Genomic DNA, 22,166 nt, shown 5'->3' with positions numbered 1-22,166 from the left:
AAAAAAAATCACATATACTCAATAAAAATCACCACATGTTCCTCAAAAAATAATTAAAATAAAAATCATCACATAACAAAAATCACCACATGTTATATCTTATTAAAAATTAGAAATAACTGATCATAAGTAGTATTAAATTTAGATAAGAATTTTAATATGTGATTAATTACGTTTACTTTAAAAAAATTAACTAATTATCTATATTTTATGATAAAAATTGTGTTTAATTTTAAATGTATCTATATGTATGCATGAATGCATGTGATGCATGTGTTACATGCTTTAAAAAAAATTAATTTGACTAATTATTTATATTTTTATAGTCAAAATTTTGTTTAATTTTAAATGTATCCATACGTTTGCATGGAGTTACATGCTACTATATATAAATAGCCAAAACTAAGAGAAAATCTAATTAAATTCTAAATTGAAGTCTAATTTGCACCACGTCTCATCTGATTTTTAAAGTTGTGTGTCAAGTGAATTATTAGGTGCAAAAATTAAAGAGTCTAAATTCAATTAGATTCTACATTGAATTTTAATTGGAGTTCAATTTTGTGCATGTGTTCCATCTAATTTTTTAATTTTTGTGGCAAGTAAATTATTGAATGCAAAAACAGAAGAGTCTTGATCTAATTAGATTCTAAATTTTATATATGTAATTGTGATTGTTTTTAAATGTATCCGTGCATATGCACAAGATTACATACTAGTTTTTATAATTCAATAATCAAGCTTTGACCCAAATCAATTAGGATTTGAGTTTGGTTTTTGTAATCTATTATATAAATATGCTATTATAATACTTCTATAGATATAACTTTTTGGTAATAAAAGCTCCATTGAAAATTTTTCCAATGACTTAGAACTCACACCAGACGACTTAAATGCTAATTGTTAAGTTGAAATCTTGGTTAATGTTGATTCTAAGCAAACCTATGTATTGATTTCTAGGTAAATTTTGTTTTTGATTTAGGACTTCCCAATCATTTTTTTCTCAAAAATTTCTTTGGGAATTTTACTCGGCTTCATTCAATTCTATAACTCCATGATAGCTATCAACTTATCGAGCAACCACAAGCTAATTTTGTTCTTTTTCTTTGTTTTGTTTTATTGAAAGCTAATGTTGTTCCTAATCAAAAGCAAAAAGTCATAGAATTATGTACACATTGGGACCAAATACTTTGATTTTACAGCCCAAGTGTTATTTTCCTCTTTTTGTCCCTTTGAAAAGTCAGTCTGATTTCCTAAATTTATGGACATCCTCTGACTCTTCTTCTCCTTCTTTCCTTATTTCTCTTGTGAAGAAATTCTTGATTGTCGTTTAGTTTTTGGATTTTAGGAAAATCAAAAGCCTTTGCCATCTGTTTAAGATTCATTAGTCTTTCTGGTTTTCCCCTCTTTTTTGTTTGTTTGCTTCTCTTTCCTTCTGTTGGGAGTTATTTTGCATAAGATTGAAGATTTACATTAGTTGTGTGAGCCTGCTCAACCACTGCACTTCAAAATCTAAACCCTGGGTAATTCTAAAATATTCTTGCTTAATTTCCCATCGGAGAGAGAGAGAGAGAGAGAATTTATAATTAAGGAAGAAAACATTAATTACAAGTGAATTGAATTCCCTCCAATGTTTCTTATGGAGATGGAGACAAAATACATGACTTCAAGACATTTAAGGTAAAATCATATCAACAACTGTTCTCAAATTGCCTCAGGAGTACACAACCATACAAAACGTGCTCCAAATGGCTATCAAATCTTGGCAACAATAAACTATATCCTTAATAATCCAAGTAGAAAAGGTAAGGATGGGGTTTAAAACAATAGCATTCTAATTTTCCTCTCGAGTGGGTGGTTCTTGAGCGGGTGATTCAAGTGTGGGTGGTTCTTGAGCGGGTGGTTCAAGCGTGGGTGGCTCTCGAGTGGGTGGTTCAAGTGTGGGTGGTTCACGTGCGGGTGGTTCAACCGCTCTCACGGTACGAGGAAGCATAAATTCAGCAAATATGGGATAGTGGGAAGAAGGATAATACCCATCAATGTTATCACTCACCACTTCACATGAAACGGGAATAAGAGATCTACCTCTGAAAAGAATCCAATCTATATGTAAATCCTGGGTTTGGCGATCCCAGCAAAGGCATAGAGCTCTGAAAATCAACTTGAGGTATTCAAGAGCTCCCTGTTTGTCACCTGACAGTACCAGATGCTATTGAATTATGTCATTTGCTATAACAAGATCATAGACCAGTATAGAATTAGCAAGCTTGTTACCTTTGAATCCATGGTAAGTGCGTATTAGAGAAACATTTTTCCTCACACGAGCATTGGGCCATACATCCCTCATGTCCCCCACAACACCATGCTCCCTGAAAGCCAGTACGAGAAAAGCCATCAATAATCTAGTTTGTCCCCCAACAGAAAAAAAAAAAGACTAACACAATCATTTTGCACTAAATTGCAGAGATGCCACACAAGGTCACAACTATCAATCTATCAATAGAAAGAAACAAAAGAAAGCTAAAAAATTAGCGATACAAGGGCAAGGAGTCTTAAATGGAAATCCAAACTATCAATCAAATAAATGATAACCAAGAGGGAAAAGGTATAGCCGGGGGTAATTTCAAATCTTTTTTCCTTTTTTGCAAGTATGGACCGTTAGGAACTTATCATGAAAGAGATAGATGGTTTTTTTTTTTGATAAGTAATAAAGATGTATATTGAAGAACACTACCTCATGCAGAAAGTCATAAGGCAGAGTTTAAAAAATACACAGAAAGAAGATAAAAAACAGAAAGAAGATAAAAAATAGAAAGAAAAGATACTAATTACAAAAGAGTGAGCTAAGGAACATATGTAGAGAATCACTAGAGGTGAGTCCCCAAGCCCTAGACCAGTCAAAAAGGGAGCCACTAAACGAAGCCAATAATTGGTCGTCGGAACTTTCCATGTTCTCAAACGTCCTCCAATTTCGTTCCCTCCAAAGACACCACATTAAGCACAGCAAAGCTAAATTCCAAATGTTAGACAAATGCTTCCCAAGCCAATTCCACCAACCAAAGAGAGTATCCGCAATTGATCTTGGCAAGACCCATGCAATCCCAATGATCTAAACGCCAAACTCCACAACCGGTAAGACTTACCACAATACAATAGCAAATGATCTACCGTCTCCCCATTACAACGACACATAATGCACCAGTCAACAAAGTCCATCCCTCTACGCCTCAAATTGTTACCTGTAATTATCTTATCCCATACAGCAGTCCACAAAAAAAAAAGAAACACGCCGAGGGGCCTTCCAAACACCTTTCCAAGGAAAGATAATGGGCAATGGATCTCTTAACTTATTATAAAACAATCGGATATCAAAATCTCAATTCTTTGTCAACTTCCATCGCATACGGTCTCCATTCTCAGTTGGAGGTAAATTAGAACCCAAAGTACGGAGAAATTCATCCATAACACCCATTTCCCAATCATTTGGTCTCCGAATGAAACAGACATCCCGGCTTCTCCATTCTCCTGTCCCTAACTGTTCAAGAGAAGAGGCCACTAATGCCTCTTTATTGGAGGCAATCCCATACACAACTGGAAAGGTCAATTGAAGTGGAGAATCCCAACACCATTGATCTGTCCAAAACTTCACTCTATCCCCCATCCCTACCTCAAACCGAATATTTTTACTAAAAACCTCCCAACCCATTTGAATGCTTCTCCACAAACCACATCCATGTACTCCTCTATCTAGCTTGGAGGTCCATCCCCCTCTTCTTCCCCAAACTTTAGAGGTACAATCCTTCTCCAAAGCCTTGTCTTCTCAACCCCAAACCGCCATAGCCATTTCCCTAGTAAGGCTTTATTAAAAGTAGTTAATTTCCTTACTCCTAACCCACCATTTTCCAAATGTGCACACCTTATCCCATCCCACCAAATGTGTCTTGAAATCCCCTCATAAGAAATCTCTTTGCAACCTTTCAATTTTATTGGCCACATGCGTAGGGATAGTAAAAAGACTATATAATGTGCTTTTAAGCAATATCAGTCTCCCACCTTTTGACAAATACATCTTTTTCCAACCAGCCAACTTACGCTCAATTATCTCCAAGATAGAATTCCAAATAGTAGGGGATTTGTGGGACGCCCCCAGTGGCATACCAAGATAGGTCATAGGCAAAGACTCAATCCGACAACCCAAAATCTCTGCCAAGACATGGATATTAGAAACCTCCCCAATGGGAGCCATCTCACTCTTTAAGGCATTAACCTTTAATCTTGTCACAACCCGGAAACAAAGAAGGAGCATCTGAACATGTAGAATATGCTCCTCATCTGCATCACAAAATAGAATCGTATCATCCGCAAACAAAAGATGCAAGACACATACCACTCCACCCCGTCTATCATCAGCCCTGAACCCTCGAAGTAAACCAGCACCTTCAACTCTTTTCATCTTCTTATTGAAAACCTCTATCATAACCAAAAACAACATAGGAGATAGCGGGTCCCCTTGTCTCAATCCCCTCAAACTCACAAAAAAATCAGTTGGAGACCCATTAACCAAGACAGAGAACTGGACTGTAGATATACATGTACGGATCCACCTACATCACCTCACCCCAAATCCCATTCTCTTCAACAAATCTAGAATAGCCTCCCAATTCACACGATCATAGGCTTTCTCAATGTCCAGCTTACAAATAACCCCCAGAATCTTAATCTTCACCCGACTATCAACACACTCATTAGCAATAAGAATTGAATTAAGTATCTGTCTACCACCCACAAAACTATTCTGAGCCTCATATATTAGTTGATCTAAAACCTTTTTCAAGCGGTTTGCCAGAGTCTTAGCTAAGATCTTGTATACACTCACCACCAAACTAATAGGTCTGAAATCTCAAATATTGGAGGCTCCATTCTTCTTGGGGATTAGGGCTATAAAAGTTGCATTAAGAGTCTTTTCAAACTTACTGTGTTGATAAAACTCTTCAAACACAGCTAAAACATCCCTTTCCACAACTCTCCAACAATGGTGATAGAAAGCCATAGAAAAACCATCAAGACCTAGAGCTTTATCTCCTTCCAACTCTTTGACAACTTGAAGAATCTCCTCCTTTTCAAACCTCCGTTCAAGCCAGTCCCTCTCTAGCCCCTCAATCTGATCAAACTCCAAAACTTCCATAAAAGGCCTCCACTCCTCTATCTCCTTGTACAAGTTTTTATAAAACTATACTACTAGGTCCGCCATCTTTGATTCATCCTCATAAATAACCTCATCCACCTCCAGCATACTAATATGATTATACCTTCTCCGAGAATTAGCCACCTTATGGAAGAATTTGGTATTGTTGTCTCCTTCCTTAATGCAAAGCATCCTCAATTATTCTATAAAAGACAGGACTACACCATTCATTACCATCATACACTATTAAAAAAAGGCCTTCCCTCCATGTGCTAAGTTAAAACATCTCCAATATAAAAGACAGTAGTACAAAAGACAAATGGTTTTCTATATATATTCTATTAAAAAAACAGAACTACACCATTCATTACTATCATGCACACAATAAAAAAAAAAAGGCCTTCCCTCCATGTGCTAAGTTAAAACATCTCCAATAGCAAAATAAATGGCAGAACAAAGGTGATGTAGCTTTGGTCCTAAGCCAAAAAAAGAACCAAGACTGCCCTTTTGGCAAAAAGGGAACAATTTATTTGGTCATGATATTCATGAAATAGCATTATATTCACGTCACAGGCCAATGGTATTCTAAAAATGGAAGTAGTAGGATAATGAACCTTTTCCTAAACTATTTTTCCATAATCTCCATTTTTTTAATTACTCCATATTCATTGTTTAATAATTAAGAGCAAAGATCCAAAACTCAAAATATGAGTATGAACTATAAATGTGGATAAAATCCAATAAGCATGAAATAGGTAGGACAATAAAAGATCTGGATATCCATGTTTAGGGCACCTTGATCTCCCAAGAAGAAAACGCCCTGTAGTTGATTCCTTTTGTGTGTTGAATCCTCCGCAGTATACAACTGGTAAGCTTGGAGGTAGGGATGCGATGTGCTGCCATGTGAGTAAAGCACTTCGTCTACGGGCACGAGGGCTTAACTCATCCATGTTTGTATTGACTATCTGAAAGGAAAACCCCGGTGGCTCGACTCCTTTCAATTGGAATGTGTGGACATCTTGTCAAAGAAACAACCGATACAAAGCTCTTGGTTGAAAAAATAAAAACATCATGCAAAAGGCAGTTTAATTTACATAAGAGTCAAATTATAAGGATATCGCCCATGTTGCAATACATGGAACCAGAGAACCCCATGACATGCTTCCAGGGACAGAAGGTGACTCCGACAACCAGAAAGTTCCACCTTCTACCAGCTCTACCTTCATTTAATAAAAGAAGGAAGTAACACTAATCTTTTCTGATGAAGCATAATTAGAAAGCTATGCCAGATTGGAAAACGTAATCAATATTGTACCTTCTCCTTGTCATAGAAGATGGTGCAATGTTCATCTGAAGTGTCTTGTGATCCTTTCCTTGATACTCCAAATTGATCATAACCTAGAAAACATGAAAGAAAGAAGAGTCCAATCACTAAAAAAATTTCCCGGTTTAGTACGATAACAGTAGGGAAAGATTGGAGATTACATGAACATTAGATTGATTCTAATTAACTACATTTGAATCCCAGCAAACTATTCTTCTGACCACTGAAAAATATAAAAATCATTATGTAATCAAAAAAATTAAAATTGAAATTAAAGAAATAATAATGTTGTCATTTTATTATCTGTCCTGTATGAATCCATGTTAAGAAGTTACTAAATAATAAGGGAATGGACCGAGCACAAATAAACATCGTAATCTATATAATGAAAGAAAAAAAAACATCACTTAAACTGCAATCTTTCCTAAAGAACTAGAAAGACATATGAATTTCAGGCCTAAATGAGCCAGTTATTAGAAGAAACATCACTTGAATCACACAATACCACTCTACTGAAGTACCGAATCTATTGCAAGTTGCATGTACAATCCACATCTATAGAGATTATGTTTTGGGTTTATGATGTTAAATACGAAGTGAAAAAAAGGGAATGAAAAAGAAGTGAATAAAACTGTGCAAGTCATAACCCATAAGAGAAGAATACAGCATTGCTAATAAAAATATATACCACTCTAAGTGAGAAGACTACTCTTTTTGCCCTAAACACTATTGTTTAATCTCTCCTAAGTACCTAAGGATCTACTCATAGATGATTCTCTGTGGTCATGAAATTATCATTGTTCATGAAAACTATTTCCCTTATCAGTTGCCAAAAAGCTGTAGATAAAATGGCACTTCCTTCCCCTGTAAGAGCAAAGAGGAGGGCGAGGTTCATAGTTCAAAACGTGTAGGTGTAACTTACCAATCAAAAAAACTTTTGCATTGTTAGTTAAATTCTAGGCTAGGAATAGGCCTAATAGAGTTGAGCTACGAAGCTTTGGACTAAGCCACAAATAAAACATGTTCAGCCATTTTATTCAGGAAGTCCACCCTATCTCCAGAGGTAAATTCATGTCTTGTCAATTCAAGCATAAAAGGCATTCAATGATTAAATTCCCTTTGTATATTATTCCTTATGGTTTTTCCTTTTCCTTATATTTCAATATTCTTTGTCAGATGAGTGTCACTTATACTAGAAATTTAAATTGTATAGGTGAGATAATGATTCTTATCTGAACGTTTAAAAAAAAAAAAAAGATGGTGGTGCTTCATTTAACAACAACAATAAGGAATGGGACAAACCATAGTTGGAATATTTTTATTTACTCTATTTTTCTTTTGTTGCATAAGGCAGGTCCACATGACAGATTCTATTTTGGGATTGATATATGATATCAGCATATTTACAGGTTTCTGGAATATAATTCATTAAATGCAACAAGCCCCAAAAATGATATATGCACCTCATATGAAAATTGTACAATATACATGACTACGCACATTTCACACCAACAGGCTCCAATTCAAACATATAGCTCGGATCCTTTTTTTTTTAATTATCGGAAAGTTAAACATGTGCCAATGGGTTCTAAACCCGCAACCTCACCCTTCACTCATTCTTATGGGAGAAGAAAGTGCCATTTGAGCTAGAGCTTATTGGCTTGACATCCTTCCCATCAGAATGAAAAGAGTTATACCTAGACAGGACTGGGACTCAGATGGGATCTATCTCCACGGGTAGCTATAACCTAAACCAAAGGAATGTCTTCTTTAATCTCAAAGTATCAAACCCTTTCACATGCATAGTTTATGATATGCATGCAAGATTGTCCATCCTACATTAAAACCTCGAGTGAACTTTGAATCAAAACCAATGAGATCAATGCAATCGGATCATCTTAGATACTAGACTATTGGAAACCACGCAGAAATGCCTTATATTCAGTGTTCAACATGAATCTATATCGATTTCAATAGCACATTAATGTATCTGATTCAATGAAGGAAGAATTACACTAACAAATCTCTTTGAAATCACATGTTTTGAATCGTGTCACACTCACTTGAACTTTGAACGTCTAATACAAGTATAGAGTCTGTCTATATTTTTAACTATTTAAATTTAACTTCTTTATTAAATAAGCTGAGTTCATAAGCCTTACAATAATAATTCTGAGGGGTAAGGGGAAAAAAGAAGTTACCTGGTAAGCACTGATGAAGATAATCCAATTGAGATTTCAGTCCTGAACCCAGATAAAAGAATAAAAAATTACATGAGATAGGAGAAAGAAAAGCCAAATCATTAATATCACAATGAAAGTATAATTAGCTTAACCATATGAAGCAAAACAAGTACCCCAAGACTAAATTGCTAAAACCCAATCCAATTCATAGATCCTTCAAATAGAGTATAACAAGTCAAGTAAGAATTATGAAGTAAGAAACCTGAACCCTTCTGCCCAAAACATCATTCACCAAACCTTTTTTCACTGGTATTCAAAAAACAGTAAAACTCTAACTACAACTTGAAAGATCAAAATCCCGCCTCCAAAACACAAATCAAAGAAAACCCAGATCAAGCATTTCAACCAAATCACAAGCACAGCCAAGACTCACCCCAACATATGCACATACAAAGATACATATAATATAGAGGTGTACATGGAGAAAAAGAGACCTTGCTGGGTACAGAGAATCGCAGGGGAGTAGCTGGTGATGACACTGATACATAAATCCCTCCTCTTCTCCCATGAATTAGGACTGTCTGGTGGTTGATCTTCATGAAGATTAAAGGTCATCACAGCCAAAGGTACACTCATTTTTACCCAAATCTCCCACACACACACACTCTCTCTCTCTCTCCTTTCTTTTTCTGCTACATGATTATTGCTCAGATAATATGTTCAACAAACCTTAAAGTGAACAGCTTTACGTATATTCTTTTCTTGTGGCCTCTAAAGGAAGGTTCACTGATGTACAATTCGATTTCGAAGCTGTGTGTAAAATGTAAATGAACAAAAGAGGGAACAGCAAAAAGAACTCAAAACTCAATCATGTGTCTGAACCGAGGGACTTCGGTTAGACTCAGATTTAATGGGGTTTTGACCATGCACGTACGAGGTCATATAAATCAACTCCCACGTGTGTCAAGAATTTAACCTACATACATTTTCTGTGTTTATTAATGATAAATGTTTCTTCTTCTTCTTCTTCTTCTTCTTCTTCGAAAGAATAATGATAATGTTTCTTAATTACATCTAAATCCACTAAAACAACAGCCATCACTTCAACACCAAACTTTCTAACTTGTCTAAGTTGTCTTCTTTTGATCAAAGGAGGAAGATTTATTGAATAAATTAGTTTGCTTTCAATGTCTCTTATTTTATATATGTATTTTCTTTAATTACGTTAACATACACAATTGATGTCAATTCAAAACAAGATTAAATCTTACTAATGTACGCGACCACATACCATGTACTAAAATATTACGAACAAATCAAGATAATATACCTATACTACTATTTAAGAGCTTTTATCTATTTGGGAACTTCATTTTTTAATTCGAAAATGACTTTACATCCCTATGTGTAAGTAGAGACAAAACTAAAAGACAATCCGGTAAAAATACAACTTTAACTCGCGCTAAAACATTGCCTAAAAAATAGGGCAACTTTTTTCTTGATTTTCAAATTGTTTTATCCACTTATAAATTCTAAATGCATAATATTAAAGAAAAAACATGTAAATCTTAAATTGGAATGAATGAAAAATTATGGCACTAAAAAAAACAAATAAAGCGTATCAAATTACCAATCTTGCTAAGTGTTGTATTATGGTAAAAAAAACCATATATGGTTCAAACATTATTTTTCCTTGTGAATATGATTTTTATTTTTAACGATTGTCTTTTGTGGTTTTGTTGGAAGAGTGAACAATTTTAAATAGGCTTGTAGTGTGATGAGTCACTTGTGCTTTTCTCATGTCTCCTATGTTCAACCCACCTCCCCAAAAATTAGGGGAAAAAATCAAGGATTATTCATGAGCATTATATTTAAATTTTAACACTATGTTTGAGAGCTTATAGAAGAATTTTTTTTTTTTTTTTGAGAAGAAGAATGAAATAAATATGATTGAACTGTTCGTACATTTTTTTTAAACATTTGTCATGTTTTATTATAATATCAACAATAATACAAATAAATGGAAATGAATTAAATATTCTCTTCTATTTGGATTTTTGAAAATAACTAATTTTGATGGAAAGTAAGTATATTTGGGAGTTTAAAGAAAGTAAATCTTTCAATAATAACATTACTATTATGTATTTTCTTTAGGAAAAATGGATATTATTGAGCCTTTAGATAAAAATTTATTAAAATACATTTCATTTTCCTCCCATTTCTTTTAATTTTGAAGGGATTAAAAAATGAGTGTGTGAGTGAAATGATGAAACTATTAAAATGACAAAAGGAGAGAGAGAGAGAGAGAGAGAGAGATTATTTGTCATATATTATTATAATAGTAACCAATAACATTAAGAAATGGAAAGGCATTGAATGAAAATAAATCTTTTAATATTAACACGACAATTATGTATTTTCTTTAATAAAAAATTTAAAAATAGGGATATATCCGTTTAGAAAAAGAACGGATATTATGGAGACTTTAGACATTAAAATAAATGCAATTCCCTCAAATTCCTTCTAATTTTGAAGATATTAAAAAATGAGTTTGAGGGGGGAGATGGTGGAACTATTAAAATGACAAAAGATGTTTATTCTAAACAGAGAGATTATCCACTTTTAAGAAACATGTAATCATTATTGCCACACGCAAACATTGTTTTAAATTTATCTTCACAAGGATGTATAAATTCTTGACTCCATTTAAACAAGATGTTTTAAACGGGATATTAACATTAGAATCCAGACCACATCACATGTAAAAGAATTCAAAGGAACAAATTCAAATGAGTAATGCAAAACACCTTCTTTTTCATGTAACGAGTTGAAATTTAAATAATATCATTTTTATATAAATTCAATACTAACACCACTTTCATTAATATCCAATCACGTTATACCATTCCAATTTTCCGTCTTTAGACTTATTGAATTCTAACCATTCCACTTTAATGTCTCTAAACTTATTGAATTCTAATTCAAATATACTTGCACCATCACTACATTGTCAGTTTGTCACTACATTGAGAGACCTTACAAACAAGTAAATGATTCGAGTGGCCCAAAAGAGCGGACTAATTATGACGAGTAAGGTAATTTTACATATTTTCTATTTTTATTACTTGCCAGTTAAACTCAACTATTTTTGAAATGCTAATTATTGTCACACATGCTAAAGTATACATCGACGAAAACACTCCAACTGAAATCGTGTTTTCAAAACACAATTTCAATTATAATTGTGAAAATCACAATTTTACTATTTCACCATTATAATTAAAATTGTGTTTTTCAAAACATGATTTTAGCTACCACTACAGTATAACTCCACGTCAATAAAACTAAGTCACCTAATAAAATAATATAACATAAACTTAAAAAGTTATGCCACAAAATTAATTTTGGTATTAGGCAACTTGCTTTTATTGACTTTGGAGCATCTAATAATTACTTATTTGAAATAAAGCCAAATCTTATCTAGACAAACTTATTAAAGCCTTCCCAGCCAACTCCCATTTACACAAAGAACACACCACCAATTTGACAAGAAAGCACGTTTTGTGACAGGTATACCAAGTTAACAACGTAACAAGCCAATAAGTGAATGCCATATGATTGAATACGCTTGTCAAAGTTGATCCGATCAACCTCTCACATAGTTTTAACTTATTGGCCTGTTAAATGAGAAATATGCCATGCCTCTATTAGAAGAGATACTTTCTCCAAATTGAGACCAGAAGAAAATAGATGGTCCAAAAAATCATGAGGGCTGGAAGACTTTTTTTTTTTAAGAAAGGACTGAGAGACATTTAAAAACACCATTTCAGTTGAAATTCTAGTTTTAAGTTTCTATAACAAGCTCAAACAAGACCATGCCTTCCACTCATGACTTCTCAACTCCAACATATTTATTCATATGATTAGAAACTCCACCAAGGATGCTCTGTGACATTGTTCCTCCTCTCCTCCCTTGACGTGTATGAGATCCCAACAGAATGCTTCAACCTTTATCTAAGAAGAGTTCTTCAAAACCCACTCGACCAAAGTAGAAATACCAAATCCTGTTGCAGCGCGTTTCTTATCATTCCAAACTGGGCCTGCTAAGTCAATATGCATCCATTGAACCTTCTCATCAACAAACTGCAAAAGCACAACTCAAAGTTTCAGAAATCCATAGCAACTACAATTGAAGAGGACTTTGCTTAGAAGCGAGTCAAAATAAGAGCAACTAACTCTGCTGCCCCAATCACCCAACACTCCACCCCTTACCTCCCTCCCTCCCTTTCCTCCAAGGTTTATAAAAATTAAAAATAAAAACACCACAAATATTAAAGAGAGGCAAAAACGCAGATAAAGAAGAAAGAGACCCTGAAAAGCATGGATTACAATCATAACAAATCACTGAACAACTTATTATCAAGAAAAAAAAATAATTAATGTTCCGATCATATACCTGCTTCAAGAAGAGAGCAGCAGTGATAGCACCACCTGGACGACCACCAGTGTTGACCATATCAGCTACTCCTGATTTCATGGACTCCCAATAACTTTCCTCCAAAGGCAACCTCCAAAGTTTCTCCCCACTGGCCTCTGAAGCTGCAATTACCTCCTTGGCCAAGTCATCACTGGGTGTAAAGATACCTAAAAGAAAAAGAACAAAGGTTTGCCATCAACAAAATTACTGGTATTCAAGAGTTTAGCAGATATGTGAAAGACTGAATGCAGCAAGTAAGAAGCCACTAATCAATAGGCTTGAACAAGTTGCAAACATAAAATGTTTTCACCCTATTCCATGAAAACCACACAGACTGCCAGTGTACTAACTATTTCTTAGAAGTTACAGCTACCTAAATTTAAAAAACGTGCCTTTCTTCCCCTTGTTTTCTCTCTTACACCACCACATGCATAACCCTAACCAGCACTCAACTCGTCCTTGGTCTTTACTGATTTGTATACAATACAATTTTGTATGGTTCTCAGAACTAGAATCCCAGCAGGATATAAAACTCAAATAAACAGTGCAACACCACAATATGTAGATACCTGCAACTGAGGGCCCAAGAGCAACTACACAAGCTCCAGTTAAAGTCGCCAAGTCAATTATCTGTAGAACAATTAATAAGTGTGAGCACAGATTCTAAACCCATATAAACATCTTTAAAAGATTGAAACTCTTTCAAGAAAAAAAGAGTTAGAAGAACAAGGTGAAGCATGACAGTATGTCCTCTATTTCTGGACCCAATTCCCCAACAGCAGGTATACTTTAATTTGAATTTTAAAGGGTTATATAAGTAATATAACTGATTCTAGATTACATAAACACTGTGAATGTGTTATGAAGCACAGCATATCTATGGCCAATATCATTCAGAAGTTTCATTCTCAATCTCATTTTCTACAAAAAAAATTAGAGGAAAGTGAACCACTGCTTCTAGCCCTTTGAAATCAAATGAGGACATCTCACTGATCAAACAGCAAACAAATAGAAGTTCAAATATTTTGTGCTAAGTTTATATTGAGAGAGAGAGAGAGAGAGAGAGAGAGAGAGGAAGAAGAAGAAGAAGAATATATATATATATATATATATATATATATATATATATATATATCAGTATCCATTGTAATTTTAAAAAATACCAAAGACACATAGACATGGCCCTTCATTTAAGCATTACCTTCTCAACACCTTGGTTACAAGCATATACCAAAGCATCTGCCAATGTAAGTCTGCCCTCAGCATCGGTGTTATTAACCTGCAGTAGAGATTGAATGACAAAAAAAAAAATCTCAGTTAGTAGATATTGATGCAGAACCTCAGCAATTAAACCACTGATGGTCCTCTTGAGGGGGAACAAAAACCAATAATATTCCAAAAAACAGCTAACTTTGTTTGATACCAAATGTATGATGTAAACAGCAATAATATGACCCCAAACGAAATGCATATATTTATGTAAGACACTATGGGGATATTGCGAAAAGATATATTTTATATCCCAAAGGGGCTATAACAGACCAGACAGTTCAATATCTGTATACTGAACAGTTCATGCTGTTATCATTATTGTTGTTCAAACAAAAAAGAATTCATCTCAAGTAGGCCATTGAAAATCAAGCCTCCTATGCTCATTACATCATAGTAATTCAACAAAGAACTAGATCAGTCCAACATAATTCAATAATTGGAAATTTAACAATCTCTTGAAGCAAGTTTTGAATCGTATATAATATAAAAAGAACTGGAAAATAATCTGCCAGTCCATATGCAGTCTGTAACTGCATTTTACATTGGAAAACAAAATACAATATGGCAATACAAGATAGGTTTCAAAGGGAAGGAAGGCTGGAATGTAACCAATGACCAGACCCAACCTAAATGTAATTTTATTTTATGTATATTATTATGCTCCAAATATCTTTATGGTGCATTTCAGAAAACTATATAATGCATTGAAATCATTTTAATATTATGTAGTGGTGGGTTTGGACACTCTTAAATATTGAACTGCAGTCATGTTTTATATATAAATTCATCACCATGAATGAGGCTATTATAGAAAATGATAAATTTTGCCAACTCCAACAGTGAAAATTAGGATAGAGGAAATTTGAGAAATCCCAAAACTGGTCTTAAAACGTCAAATATTACAAGCGAATTTTCTTATTGGTTCCCATAAGCTATGAAAAATATAGGAAAAGACAATGGAGCCATCCAATTTAAATTGAACATCCAAACACATACCCTCATAAATTTTCATAATTTTTTTTTTAGTTCAGGCTCCTGCGATTGTGGACCCAATTGAGTTTAACCCAGGTCGACTATTGCATTTGCTACCCAACAAGGGCATAAATGCACTGAACTAAAAACACAAGCATCTAACTGAAAATATTTCACTAGGATCCACCAGAAGAATCAACAAAGGACTTGAAGCTGAAGTTTATCTTTGAAAAATAAAAAAATTTATAACATGGTTTAAGATGCCTTGGGTATATTTTAAAATACATCTTAATATGACACAATCCTACAAGTCAATGAAAAATCTTACTATTATTGCATGAACTCTGCACAAGCCAAAGAATCCGTACCTCAATGGTCTTTCCATTTGATGCTGTTAAAATATCTCCAGGTCTCATGCCAGTTCCACTTATCATGTTCTCACAAGCTGCCACAATGAAATGAACCTGCATATACAAGACACTTTTACTCAAACAGAAGGAATATATTACAGGATTCAACTACTCAAAGTAGGAGTACAAAATGATCGATCAGGGTAATTTTCATTACACCACATAAGAACAAAATAAATTAAATTGCTGACCTCTACTCCGGAAGGTTTAATTTGACCAATAGCTTTTGCTGCACCTAGAACTGCTGCTGAACCCCCCATATCAAATTTCATGAGCTCAATGGAACAGCCTGGTCCTGTCTTGATGTTGTAGCCACCACTAATAACACAAAAAGATAAATTTCAATAATTCATGTAAACTGAGAGCCAGCAACAATAAAAAAAACAACACACAGAAAAAAAAAATTATCTTTCCCTAAGTAAACCCCACATCCATCACCATTAGGAAAGCAATTGCAATAAAAAGAATAAATATAAAATCATCCTTGTAATTGGCATGTACATAGCAACAAGAGAAAGGAGTGGCTCACTAGTTGGTAGGTAATACCCAAGACATATCAACAATTTAATAAATCATATAACTCAATTTCAATCTTAATGTAGGCATCAGACATTGAACATCCCAAAAAAAATAGGCAATGAGTTCCCATTCTTTGCTCTTTGATCAAGTGATAACTGAACCAGTAAAAACTCCTTGGTAGTGAAAACATATATGCACCTGTCAAAGGTCAACCCTTTTCCAACCAATGCCAACTTGACTTTGGCAGGTCCACCTGGAGGTTTGTAACACAAATGTATGAAGTGAGGAGGATTTGCAGAGGCTGCAGCTACGCCCAGATATGACCCCATCTTCAATTCTTTGCATTGCTCAGCATTTAAAATTTTAGCAGAAAAAACATCACTGTACAATGAGGCAATCTTTGAAGCCTCTTCTGCGAGTACCGCTGAAGTATAAAAGTCATTGCATACAATTAATACCAAAAATGTTCAGGTAATAAACACCAACAGATAAAACAAAATACTAGCAGACAAAATAAAACTTTTAAACATCATACCTATTAATGTGTCGCACATATAAGATAATCAATAACTGCCTAATATATTACTGTAGGATATAGGAATGAGGACCAAGAGGAAAGAGCCTTGTAGCTCAATGGCATGACCTATTCTCTTTATTAAGAGAACCCAGGTTCAAATCCCCCCTCCTCCATTGTACTATAAAATTATATATTAAGAAAAAGGATTAAGGGATTATTCAAAAATGCAAGTCATACGAACCAGGTGTGAGTACATTGGCAGGTGAATTCACAAGCTCTCGTCCAAAAATTACTGCAGAAGAAACATCTTCTGCATACTTGAGCTTCTTTTCCAGTTCAGGTCCAGTTCCAAGACCAAGAATATCCACAGACTTTAGAGCTGGTTTCTTTGACTCTGATTTATATCTATTGTCTTCATATAACCCCAGCACAGTTCCTAGGACAATTCAATCATTCCACCATGTTTAGCCAAATTTTACCACATATATGTCAACAAGAAAATTTTGAATTAGAACTCCTTAGACCTTAAAATAAGTACCAGATGCTATTGCCGTAGCTGAGTTAAGCTTTGATTCAGCAGAGAGCCCTTCGGAAGAGGCCAGCACAATAGCAACATCACTTGCTTGAGTAGACTTTGCTGCTGCTGCAACGGCCTCACCAAGACCCCGAAAAGCAGCTGGAGTTGAAACAGACTGTCCAAGCCCAATCAAGCCAACCCTTTTCGAGCCAAGACCCGGAAGCCTAAGAACTGTCGATTGGCCAGCCTTTCCAGTAAAGTCCTCCTCAGAAGAGGCTTCAGCCAACAAACCACCCAACTGAGAGTCCAACTTCTTCAAAATTGAATTCTGAAACTTTGAGTTCTCATCCTTTGCCAAGTCTTTCTCAGTGACACCCACTGCAAGTATGTCTCCCTTCCATTCCGTCACATCAATATTTTTCGCAGCAAAAGAGATCTTTCAGGAGTTTTCACAAACACGCAGAAAAAACTGTGTTCAGTATTCACAAAAAACTGTATTCACAAAATCAATATCCTAATATTCAATCAAATGTTATGTCCACGATGGATTTATCACATAAATAACTGTGTTCGGTATTCAGATACAGAAAAAACCAATTCTTTATACCATCTGTCTCATCAAGTTTCAAGTTCAATCAGATTATTCAATAGCTGTGACTCCTTCGCGCATATCGAAGAAAAAAAATGCATATATAAGGATATATATGTAACCCCATTAACAAAGATAAAGTCTTTATGTTCATCAATCAGATAATTCAAAAAATGTGACTCTATAACACATAGTAAAGAAATAATAATTTTGATAGAAAGATAGAGACATAACGCCATTAACAAAGATCAAATCTTTATGAACATTAACCATAAAATCCATCAAAATTGTTAAAAACATGAAGCACAAAAAGTGAAAAGTCTAGTGGGCTCAAACAGAGAAACCCATCAACCATGACCACAAATGTCCACAAAGGCACAAACTTTAGCCAAGAAACTCAATCCAAAAGCCAAAATATTAAACAAAATGAAAAAATAAATAATGGGTTTTCAAAGAAGAGAGAGAAAGAGACCTTAGGGGCTTCGATGCCTGCAGGGTAAGTGAGGCCGAGATTGGCCTGAGCGAGAGTGTGAGCCATGAATCTACCTTTGCGAGAGCAAAAGGGTGTAACAGCTAAAGAAAATCGAAGAAATGGGGAAGAAGACCTTAGTTTAGTGAAAAGTAAGGAGGTAGAAGTAGAAGAAGAAGAATATCGAGAAGACGAAGCTACCAGTGTGGAGGCCACGGATACAACAATGGCAGCCATTTTTAGGTGTGTGAGCCTCTATCTATTTATCATGAACCCTCAAAGGAATCAGAGACCTGTCACTGTGACTCGGTGGGCCGAATATGCTGTGTAAGTTGCGTTGACGTATGGAACACCTGCCAAATGAGGTATTATTAGTTTATTACTCACTTGTGTCCACCGGCTCTACTCCACACGTTGCGATACAGACACGTGTTTGTATCCTAGATAAATAGATAACACAAGCCATTCTCATTATTCCTTAGAAATAGCAAGTGGTATAGTGCGAAAATGTTTTAAGGGTATTGATTTAAAATTTATTTTTAAAAAATTTTTATTGAAAATAGAAAAAAGTTGATAATTTTTTTATCATATTTATTAACAAATATTCTAAAAGTACTTGTTAAGTAGATTCATACATTATATAAGTGACGAGGATAATAGCGGTGGCCCTAGGATTTTTTTTTTTTAATAGAAAGATGAATTTTATAGGTGTTTCTCTTTTACAAATTTGTCCGCAGTGCATACTAGCAATAAAATAAAAGATGAGAAGTGTTATGTTTTGCTCATCATTAACTGCGAGTAGCAATCTATCACTTAGGATTTGTTATAAAAATATTGTAAATATAACATTTCTCATAAAAGATAAATTATAAGTTAATTTTAGCATATTATTTCTTAATACATTGAACATAATCTTGGAAATCATCTATTGTTTTTAAATAAAATAAATATATTAATTAGTGTTGCTAATTGAATTGCAAGCGAAATATAAATATAATAAAATTTTATCTATTACTTTATTTCAAATTAGTTAAGATCTAAATGAGTTTTTTCCTAAGGTTTAAGATGAATAAATTTTCACTTTTGTTGTTAGGTTTACCTTCCTCACCCAAATTTCAAATTGAGTTGGTTTGCTACTAGGCTTTTTCTTGTGTTTAAAAATACCAAAAGATTGTAAAAAGAATCATATTCAAACTTATTTTAGCTGGTTCTAGGTTTAGAGTGTTCAAAATTTTATTTTAGGAGGCTCAAATAAATAAATTTTTTTTTTTTTTTTGGTTAGCTTAGGGGTTCATTTGAACCCCTTGGACATTGCCTAGGGCCATCCCTGGACAAGGAAATGAGACTACAATTTTTACTACATAAAACTTGTAATTTTTTGTGATTCAACTACCTTGTAAATGGATGTTGAAATTGTTTTTTCAGTAATTAATGATGAATAAGTTTGTAAGCTATATTTTGTATTTAGAGTAACATGAACTTTGTTCTCAAAAAAGGAGTAACATGAACTTTCTAATAATAACCATTAGTGATTTGTTTTTGGGTATCCACAGGACCACACCATTAGTCATATGTATCATCTCTCATGCATATGCATGTACATTAAATTTTGGGGTAAATTCTATTAACATATTATGAGATTTTGGCTAACGCCAACAAAGTTCAAGACTTTTCAAAATTAATCAATTTAATCTCTATAGTCAACTTAGTCCTTAAACACTATTAAACCAATTAATCATTTTTCTCAACTGCCTTAAGGACTAAGTTGGCTTTGTGGACCAAATTAGTTAATTTTGAAAAGTTTTTGATCTGCCTGACATTAACCCAAAACTTAGGGTATGTTAATAGAATATACCCAAAAATTTATAAAGTACGCTAACGAATGCTTCTAGAGGCTAGAGCATTAGTCAAGAAGAATAAAACAAATTCCATCTACATAGAGAAACAGTAAAAATAGCAAAAGTTAATAAAAAAATTTAACATCTAAAAAAGGTGGCATTGAAAATTCCACTTTAATGGTTGCCCTTGAGGCACTTAAAAATGCATTTCAACCCTTTTCTAAATTTTAAAACGAATCCATTTTAAAGGTAAAACATTTTTTTCCCCTTAAGGATAAATCATATATATCATATCTCATATGTATAGAATAATAATTATTGTTGCCATGGAAAGTGAAAGTCAAAGTGGAGTAAACTTTATTCGACTTTTATATATATATATAATTTGAATCCGTGCTTTATTTAACTTTGTTAAAGCATTTGTTCCCATGGTATAAATGAGCTTAAGCTTACTTGTCACCTACAACTAGAGGAAAAAGCTTTAGATTCCTCGTTGGATCTGATAGCCATGTGTCATCAAAGCAAAAATGAACAAATGGTACCCAAAAATAGGTTTAGACGCATAACCTTACTCACTTATATATAATAATTAATCCTACTTAGGACTTTCTTTTTGTTGCTAAATCCTTGGTGCTGTGGCATGAAATGAAACAAAATGCTATGTTCCAATTCTTTTACTTTTCGTACAACGTCTGATCACAAAAACCTTTAATTTTCCAAGTGTAAACGTGTAATATTTGTTATTTGTTATCATGACAAAGCTATATAATTTTGGGGATTATATTTTTGACAAAGAAAATAGCCTACAACAGTCAATTGAGTGTTGGAATGATACCCAATAAGATATTCATATAATGTATATACAAGTGTGAGCACAATTATTTTATTACCATTCATAAGATATATTAACCAAAGGTCTCGTATTTCAAGTATCATTTATTGATGTTTTGAATGAGATGTCGAGGGTTCAAATCATTTCTCTCCATTACAATGATTAAATTAAAAAAAAATAGATGGCGTTTAGAAATGATATGTAAACCACAACTAATATGAATCTGAATCTTCCATTTAAAGGCTAGGATTTGTCTCAAATAAATCTAAGGTCTAAAATGTGTCAACTTATTTAAAAGCTTAATATATATCATTTTTTATGTGAACATAATAGCAAAAGCCATGGTTAAACATATTGTTATCATGCTAAGTTATAAAGTGTTTAGATGAGTTGGCACATTTTAGGCCATATATTTATGAGAAAGCCTAGGGACATAGCTTATGTTTCATATTTTTTGCGCCAACTCATGTGGTGGAGTATGTTAACAAGGTCATTTGTATATGATGATTCATCATTTACACACCATCATTTAGGAGTGTGCAGAGAACATGTGAATCCGCCAAAACTGATTCGACCCAACCCAACCCAACCCATCGAGTTGGGCCAGTTTTTAAGGGTTGGTGGGTTGGATTGGGTTATGATTTTTTTTTTTTAAAGTGGGCCAGGTTGGGTTTAGATCATGAGATTTACAAATCTGCCTAACCCAACTTGACCCACCTATGTTTAATATATTTTTTAAATTTTAAAATATATTATATATAATGTAATTTTGTTATTTACTTTTTTGCCTCTCTTCCTAAATAAAACCTAAACCCTAAATTCTTCTTATATAGTTTGTGTTTGTTTGGTGTTATGCTCATAATTATTTGGTTATAAATTTGCTTTTATTTGTTGTGGTTATTCTAATCCTTAACTTAATGGTAATAATAGAAATTAAAAAAAAAAAAAAAACCGTTCAACCTAGTCAACCCAATCCATGTGGATTGGATTTGGCCATTGTGATGGGTTAAGTTAGATTGAATTTTTTTTTTTTTTTTTACCCACCATGATAAATTGGGTTAAAAA

At 33.9% G+C, this 22,166-nt stretch overlaps 2 protein-coding genes across 2 annotated transcripts; both read right to left on the bottom strand.

Annotated features, from left to right (window-relative positions):
• Positions 1 to 1,550: 1,550 nt before the first annotated feature.
• On the bottom strand, positions 1,551 to 9,601 carry LOC142622600 (uncharacterized). The gene is made up of 7 exons (XM_075796116.1): positions 9,184 to 9,601; positions 8,708 to 8,749; positions 6,498 to 6,580; positions 6,301 to 6,402; positions 5,978 to 6,192; positions 2,272 to 2,366; positions 1,551 to 2,190 (listed from the first exon to the last, which is right to left on the bottom strand). The coding sequence occupies exons 1-7, from the start codon at positions 9,323 to 9,325 to the stop codon at positions 1,832 to 1,834; spliced, it is 1,038 nt and encodes a 345-aa protein (XP_075652231.1). The 5' UTR covers positions 9,326 to 9,601; the 3' UTR covers positions 1,551 to 1,831.
• A 2,856-nt stretch (positions 9,602 to 12,457) lies between these two features.
• Positions 12,458 to 18,770, bottom strand: LOC142615303 (leucine aminopeptidase 1-like). The gene is made up of 10 exons (XM_075788041.1): positions 18,435 to 18,770; positions 17,395 to 17,809; positions 17,098 to 17,292; positions 16,538 to 16,763; positions 16,012 to 16,138; positions 15,779 to 15,874; positions 14,368 to 14,445; positions 13,736 to 13,796; positions 13,146 to 13,333; positions 12,458 to 12,832 (listed from the first exon to the last, which is right to left on the bottom strand). Exons 1-10 carry the CDS (start codon positions 18,666 to 18,668, stop codon positions 12,704 to 12,706), a joined length of 1,749 nt encoding a protein of 582 aa, XP_075644156.1. The 5' UTR covers positions 18,669 to 18,770; the 3' UTR covers positions 12,458 to 12,703.
• Positions 18,771 to 22,166: the final 3,396 nt, after the last annotated feature.

This window comes from Castanea sativa, chromosome 1 (genome assembly GCF_040712315.1).
Source record: "Castanea sativa cultivar Marrone di Chiusa Pesio chromosome 1, ASM4071231v1".
Lineage (NCBI taxonomy): Eukaryota > Viridiplantae > Streptophyta > Magnoliopsida > Fagales > Fagaceae > Castanea > Castanea sativa.
This window is presented reverse-complemented; position numbering and strand designations above follow the sequence as displayed.

Coding starts and splice junctions, on each gene's coding strand:
- LOC142622600 (XM_075796116.1), bottom strand. CDS start 9,325: ATGAGTGTACCTTTGGCTGTGATGACCTTTAATCTTCATGAAGATCAA. Junction 6,193..6,300: donor CATGTATTGCAACATGGGCG/ATATCCTTATAA, acceptor CAAGATGTCCAC/ACATTCCAATTGAAAGGAGT. Junction 2,367..5,977: donor TTTCTTCTTGGGAGATCAAG/GTGCCCTAAACA, acceptor ACTGGCTTTCAG/GGAGCATGGTGTTGTGGGGG.
- LOC142615303 (XM_075788041.1), bottom strand. CDS start 18,668: ATGGCTGCCATTGTTGTATCCGTGGCCTCCACACTGGTAGCTTCGTCT. Junction 16,139..16,537: donor AAAGGGTTGACCTTTGACAG/GTGCATATATGT, acceptor TTGTGTTATTAG/TGGTGGCTACAACATCAAGA. Junction 13,797..14,367: donor GTAACCAAGGTGTTGAGAAG/GTAATGCTTAAA, acceptor ATTGTTCTACAG/ATAATTGACTTGGCGACTTT.